The sequence below is a fragment of the Helianthus annuus genome, chromosome 5, assembly GCF_002127325.2.
Source record: "Helianthus annuus cultivar XRQ/B chromosome 5, HanXRQr2.0-SUNRISE, whole genome shotgun sequence".
Classification (NCBI taxonomy): domain Eukaryota; kingdom Viridiplantae; phylum Streptophyta; class Magnoliopsida; order Asterales; family Asteraceae; genus Helianthus; species Helianthus annuus.
The window spans coordinates 7,224,214-7,231,431 of NC_035437.2; the positions used below are offsets into that span (position 1 = coordinate 7,224,214).

A 7,218-nucleotide genomic window follows, 5' to 3' on the forward strand; every position below is an offset into this window, starting at 1 on the left:
TGAGCCAAGAAGCCTCCCGTGTGTGTTTATTGGTTATAGCTCTACACACAAAGGTTTTCGGTGCTTGGATCCGGGTTCCAATCGGGTTTTTATTACTCGCCATGCTCGCTTCAATGAAACCTTATTTCCCTTTAAAACCACTAATTCCGCATCCCCACCTCACACCTTGATCCTTACTTCCTTTTGCGATGATATATCCATCCCACCTGTTGTGTCCAATACACCTCAAAAGAACCTACTTCCACACACCACTTCCTAATCCTAGCCCAACCACATGTCCACTGTCCCATCCAATTGATCCACTACCTACAAACCCATTAACCGGCTCCACCTCTACACCTCTTCCATCCGGCCCACACTCACCCTCACCTACACCCACCGAATCTGGCTCTGAGCCCACCGAACAAGCCCAGCCTTCACCAACCGAACCTACTCCTACCGAACCTACACCTACACCCACCGAACCTACACCTACATCAACCGAACCTACTCCTACACCAACCGAACCCACCGAACCATCCCAACCGCACATCAATCCTCCTGACCCTATCCCACATACATCCACCTCAAACAATCACCCTATGCAAACACGAGCCAAGGCGGGTATTTATAAACCTAAATATCAAGCGGACCTAGCTTCTCTACACTCTCATGCTTTACATGTGGCTTTAACTTCTATTGTTGAACCCCGGGGCTTCAAGTCGGCTTCAAAAGATCCAAAATGGATGGAAGCTATGAACGAGGAGATAAAGGCTCTTCATCAAAACAACACATGGACATTAGTTCCACGACCCTTTTCTGCAAATGTAGTTGGTTCAAAATGGGTGTTTCGTGTGAAATATCATTCTGATGGCTCTATTGAACGTTACAAGGCGCGTCTAGTGGCTCAAGGTTTTACGCAAGTACCGGGATTGGACTTTTCTCATACCTTCAGCCCCGTGGTTAAAGCTTCCACGATACGCATTGTCTTATCACTGGCAGTGCTTAACAAATGGACATTGCATCAACTAGACGTTAAGAACGCCTTTTTAAATGGCAATCTAACGGAAACCGTCTTTATGGAGCAACCCCCTGGTTTTGTGCATTCACAACTTCCAAATCATGTTTGCAAATTATCTAAGGCCTTATACGGCCTCAAGCAGGCCCCTCGAGCGTGGTTTCAATGTCTTAGCACGTTTCTTCTTTCATATGGATTCACTTGCAGTCGTGCCGACACCTCTCTTTTTGTTCTCAAAAAGGATTCTCACATCATGTATCTACTCGTCTATGTAGACGATCTCATACTCACAGGTAATGATGAAACTGAGATTCGCCACTTTATTTCTCGTTTGAACCGTGAGTTCGCCATTAAAGATCTTGGGGATCTAAGCTATTTTTTGGGTTTAGAGGTTCTTTACACTGACACTGGTCTTTTTCTTACACAAGCTAAGTATGCCACTAATATACTTCTTCGTGCTAAGCTATATGACTCTAAACCCGTAAGCACCCCATTGGCTCCACACGAGTCTTTTACTGTTCATGGGACGCCATTCTCGGATCCCACGTTATATCGATCATTAGTCGGGGCTTTACAATACTTAACGATTACTAGACCAGACTTGTCTTACGCAGTGAATCAACTCTCTCAGTTTCTCCAAAATCCCACTATTGATCACTTCAGGGCAGTGAAGCGTCTTCTTCGCTATGTTAAAGGGACCCTTTCCTTTGGTCTTACTTACAGCCGCCCACACAAACTTTGTGTCATTGGTTATTCTGATGCCGATTGGGCGCGTTGCCTAGACACCCGTTGGTCAACTTACGGCCTCCGACTCGCCCTACGCTTTTATGTGACAACAAGAGCGCTTTATTCATGACCCAAAACCCGGTCTCTCACAAGCGTGCAAAACATATCGACTTGGATTATCATTTTATTCGGGAACTTGTTCATTCTGGGAAACTTTACACTAAGTTCGTTCCAACCAATCTTCAGGTGGCTGATATCTTCACCAAAAGTCTTCCACGTGCTCAATTTGAAGTCTTTCGCAACATGCTTCGTCTTGGGCTGCCACCGTTTCGATTGAAGGGGGGTAACAGCCGATAATTAGCCGATTATTATGCATTCTTTATATATATTTTCTAGTCAATGTTGTATGTATAGAAAGGAGTATTTCTCTCCTTAATTTCTGTTATTATTTGCTGTATATATTCACCTATTGTAAATGAGAAAAATCATCAAGGTTGATTTCTTTCATATATGCACTATACATATAACCTAATACATCTAAGAACCCAAAATGGCCTACAGTGGCTACGGCGAGTGAAGGTGGCGGCGGATCCGTATGATGGTTGGTTGGCGGCAGAGGCGGGCGGCGGCGGCTCGTTGGTTTGCGCCGCATCTCCTGCGTCACAAGAGAGAACAAATTAGCGGTGGTTTGTTGTTGTGTGTTGTCGAACGGATCTGGAAGGCATGGAGAATCGATGATTTGTGCAAATAGGTAGGATGATTGTAATCAATTTTGGTTTAATGGGCTTCATAAACCATGGGGGAAGACGAAGAGGAATGAAGTTCAGGTGTGTGAGTCTCTAGCGTCTTAATTCAATTAACTCTTTTAATTCCATTATTTCAATTAACTCATTTGTGTTAACTTAAATTTATAATAATTTGTAAGAATTAAAATAGTATTCACGTTAAAAGACCATTTTACCCCAAAATTAACCTCATTTAGTATTGTACTATAAGCATAAAAACTTGCAATTACTTAAATTTTCCCGTCATCCTTATGAAATGCTTTATAATATAGTATATAGATAAATGGGTAAAAAGACAAATTTGCCCTCATGTGAGGTCTTGACGGAGAGAGACATTGGGGGGGGATATTTATGTATATTTTAAATTTTATTATTTTTTGTTTTGTATTATTTTTTTATAAATGGTCAAAAAGACAGATTTACCCTCTGCCACCACCCACCACCGACGCCACCTATAACCACCCACAATCACTACTACCGACCACCACCACCCACCGCTGATTTTATTTTTTCGTTTTTCTTGCCTACCAAGAAATACACAATAATAATAATTCATTTCATTCTCACATGGTAACCAAACAAGACATGGAATAGTAATAATCTATTGCATTCACTCGTCCATTCCATTACCTCGTCCATTTCATTACCCTATACCAAACAGACCCTATTGTTTAAAGAATTTTGCCCGAAGTGAAGCTAAAGGAATAGAAAATTCAGTAAAAGTACATGGGCACAATATGCTAGTAATTAAAGTTAAGGTGGTGAATGGTTTCTTAGAAACAAAGTAAGGTGTGTAACTGTAACTAGTCCAAAGACAGAGCGAGACAAGAACAAGAAGGGTATGATAAATTGCTAAACCATCAAATTTCAACTGTATTTGTCCATTTATTAAACAATGAATTTGTTTGGTAGATAATGTTAAACATAGGATTATTAGCACCTGTCCAGTCCTTTTAAAATTTACTTATTACTACTAGACAACATAATATTTGTTTATTTGATATCAAACATGGATATGCTGCTTGCATTATCAAAATACTTGATTGAAAATATATTGTTTAGAAAAACAAATCTTACTATATAATAAAGTAAACTAGATTGAGGACACGTGTCAATTGTTAAGGGACTCCTGAATGATGTTTCCCGCCTAATGCCCCTTAACCCGTATTAATGGGACGCGTAGATTCCTTGGGTGAAATAACCCGACCCAGGAGATTGGTTTAATCAAATAATGATGTTTTTCATTATTCATGTTTTCCCCTAAGACTGAAGGGAGTGGGGCGTTCTCCCCCTCCAAGCCGCCTAATGCCGCCCTGCACACCATTCCCCTTAGGCGTTCCATGGGGGCGTCCCCCTTTGGGCATCCTCTACAAGACGCCTGGCTTCCTCCCTTTGACCAATTATTATTATTTTTTTTAACCAAATCAAAATTAAATGGGTGCCACGTGTCGCAAGACGCCCTACCCAGCAAACTTGCCTCACTCCCCCTTTTTTACTCAAAATCCTCTAATCTGACGTGACGCCACGTATCGCAAGACGCCCTCTCAAAAGGAGCCCCACTCCCTTCAGTCTAAACAAACCCCTAATGGCGACGACACCGTGCATATGATTCTATCTGCCGATCTTCATCTTCCTCTGATCTACCTTTTCATTTGCTCCTCTCATTAACATATAACATCTTTGCTTTGTATTAATTATCACCACTTGATTTCATGTTAATAATTGTTGTGTATGTTTGTTAGGGTTTTTCCAATCCTATTCTCTATTTTGCCCAAATCAAGGTTAGTACACTTTCATAATTTATATTTCATGATTGTTTTAGTACGTATAATCCACTCCAACAGATGTATTTCTATTACTTTGTTCATGATAATCTTTGTTTTTGCAGATAAGGGTTCTTTTATTTTCGATCAACGATTATTATATAATGCATCCATCAAAGGTTTTTCTGATCCCCTGTTCAATTACTTATTGTGATTTCCTTTGTTCACTCACTGTTTAAACCATTTGATTTTGTGCACTAACATCTCATATAAATAGTTTATTATCTGAAATACTCTATATATTTGCATCAATATGAATGTTCACAATTCATTGATTTAGGTTTTCATAAAATAAAATAAAAACCTAATATGTTTGTTTTTGTTTCAGTAGAAAATATGTTATTTTTTGGTTTCAAGTTCTCGGTTTTGCTTTAATAAGGCCGAATAACCGACCCGGAAAACCCGAGCTCGGACCGAAATGCTTGCATGTCAGTTGCTCTTCGGTTTCTGATCTGGATACTAAATTACTAATTCTTTTCGGTTTGGTTCGTGTGTTTGGACCGAGGAAAACTGAACACTTGAAGACCGGCCCGAACTTATAGTTTACGATAAAGAAAGATATTTGTTCATTGAAACAAATAAACCTGGTATTGAATATTTTTGTAGTTATGAACAATATGTTTATGATCTAATTTATAATGCAAGAACTTCATTTTTCAAGTATGTGTCTAATTAAATTGTTTCGCAACTTTTTTGCCCAACTTTATATAGATCAGTGTCATGTGCTTCACTATGCGGTGTATGCCGTTTATTTAAGATGCTTATAAAAAACTTATTCACCTACTTTAACATAATGAATCTTAATGTTTATAAATGAAGCTAAAAATGATACGAGTAGCATAAACTTCTACTCATGGATGTGTCAACTAAAATGGATGTCATTTTTTTCTATTGCAGTAACAAGCCCATTCAAATAAGCATTATAAGATACAACTTGTGTATTATATAACACAGCAAAGACATGTACATTACCTGCATGAATAATATATTGCTGATTTTTTAATTTGGTTTAGTGTAAAAATGTTAAGATTGGGTGTTTTAATGATCATCATCATCATCATACTCAGTAAATCCCACCAATAGCAAAGCTAAGGTAGACAGCCTTACCTCTACCCCGTAAGAATAGAGAGGCTGCTTCCAGTGAGACCCTCAGCTCGAATTTAAACGATGTTGAATTAAATTCGATGTTGAATGATAATTTAAAGAAACTTTATGTTGAATTAAAGCATATATTAATTTTTTAAACGATGCTTACATTTATTGACAAGCCATTAATAGTAAGTGATTGATTTTCACCTTATGTAATTGTGATATGTGGTTGCTTTTTGCATAAAACCCAAACTATAAAAATATGATTGTGAATATATTGAAATGGATCCCTGAGTGTAAGCTCAACTAGGATTGTTAAATTTGCACCTTCACCACTATTAGAAAAGTTTTATTATTGATTGCCGGATAAACCATATTCATTTTTGTATATTGTATATAATTAACAAATTATTGCCATCATGAAATTTGTTTTTATTTGCGGATTACATCTCAAATATAATTCAATAGGAAACCCATTCTAAATGAATTTGAGTCTTTCAATGACATAATGCTAAAATATTTTCTTTTTTTCTTGATATTTTGTCTCTTATAATGCCATGTTTTTATTGCTTATTTTCGTTCTTTTGATTTGTCCTAACTTGCATATAAGATTCATGGGAAAATAAGTGAAGGTGACTTTGCTTTATCAACTAGGTAAACATAACTAAGGTGGCAACCGGTGAGTGAAACGCCATTCACTTTCTTCTTGTGCAATCTAGATATAGTTTTATCACAGCTGTGAAACTATATCTCTTGAAGATGCACTTCTCAACACCCAGGTGATTCATGCACCAACATCACTGTTGCATCTGCTGCAAGCTAACAGGAGAAGGCTCTACGCGAAGCCTAGACCAAAACCCAAAAAAGCACTAGAAATGTTGCTGTTGCAAAGATCTCGAAGCTTTTAGGCGAGCGGTTGCTACTCAAAGACACCCCGAATGATTCTGTTGTCTACAAAAAAGATCAAAGATATCATGGTAAGGTGAGAGGAATCAGTGATTTGTTAACGCAACTTACTAACAATTGAAAAGCAATTATACTAATATTAGAAGTAAGATATCAGTTAATGTTTTCTACATGTCAGATTGTATTACGTTAATATGTTATTTTATTTAATTATAATCTAAAGCTTTATAGTATTTTTATTGGTAACACGGGCCATAACCTAGTAGAGTTATATATGATTTTAGTCCATTACTCCATTTGATTTTATCCATATAACTATTTTAATCCAAAAGATTAAATTTGACTTTTTAATTAAATAGTTTGATCTTTATCATTTAAAGTTCAATCTTTTATTATCTGGCATTTTCCTTTTTTTTATATTAGTTTCTTGTGAAGAGACAAAAATACTCTTAGGCCTTAGCCAAGAAAATAACAAATAATTGGATGAAGTTAGCAGATTGGGCCTTGATTGATACTAAACCAAAATATTTACATAGAAGAAATTAGTAACAACTTGATGCATAGAGGTGTTGTATCTCATGCTTTGAGTGAGTTTAAAAAAAATTATATTACACGTTTAGCAAAGAAAGGTCTTTAGAGAGAGCTAGTCTCTCGTGGAAACTCGGACTGCAAACCCAAAGTGGTTCATGCGAGCCAGTCTAGTTAGCACAAGTGACTGTTCATGTGTCTTCGTGCTACCGGGACCGAGTTTTCGCCTGAAACAAATGTTAATTCGAATCCTTTTCATGACGGTTTTGACACCGCTTCGTCCCACTAAGTAGTGAACGAAACATATGTCGGTTTTGTCCGTTTTTGTGTAAAAATCGAGTTTTAAAACAGTTTTCTTTGAGTT

General features: G+C 37.5%; 1 protein-coding gene and 1 long non-coding RNA gene across 4 annotated transcripts; one reads left to right on the plus strand and one right to left on the minus strand.

The window, feature by feature from the left end:
• Window positions 1-235: 235 nt before the first annotated feature.
• Window positions 236-532, minus strand: LOC110942575 (peroxidase-like protein 2). Its single transcript, XM_022184347.1, has one exon. It carries the CDS (start codon window positions 530-532, stop codon window positions 236-238), a length of 297 nt encoding a protein of 98 aa, XP_022040039.1.
• Window positions 533-4,062: 3,530 nt separating this feature from the next.
• LOC110939829 lies at window positions 4,063-6,572 on the plus strand. 3 transcript variants are annotated; one of them, XR_004894090.1, is made up of 3 exons: window positions 4,063-4,289; window positions 4,397-4,450; window positions 4,660-6,572. It is a non-coding gene; the product is annotated as an uncharacterized LOC110939829 (long non-coding RNA). The 3 variants fall into 3 exon arrangements; XR_002592538.2 differs by having other exon boundaries at window positions 4,064-4,289; window positions 6,075-6,572; XR_004894089.1 differs by having other exon boundaries at window positions 4,065-4,289; window positions 4,397-6,572.
• Window positions 6,573-7,218: the final 646 nt, after the last annotated feature.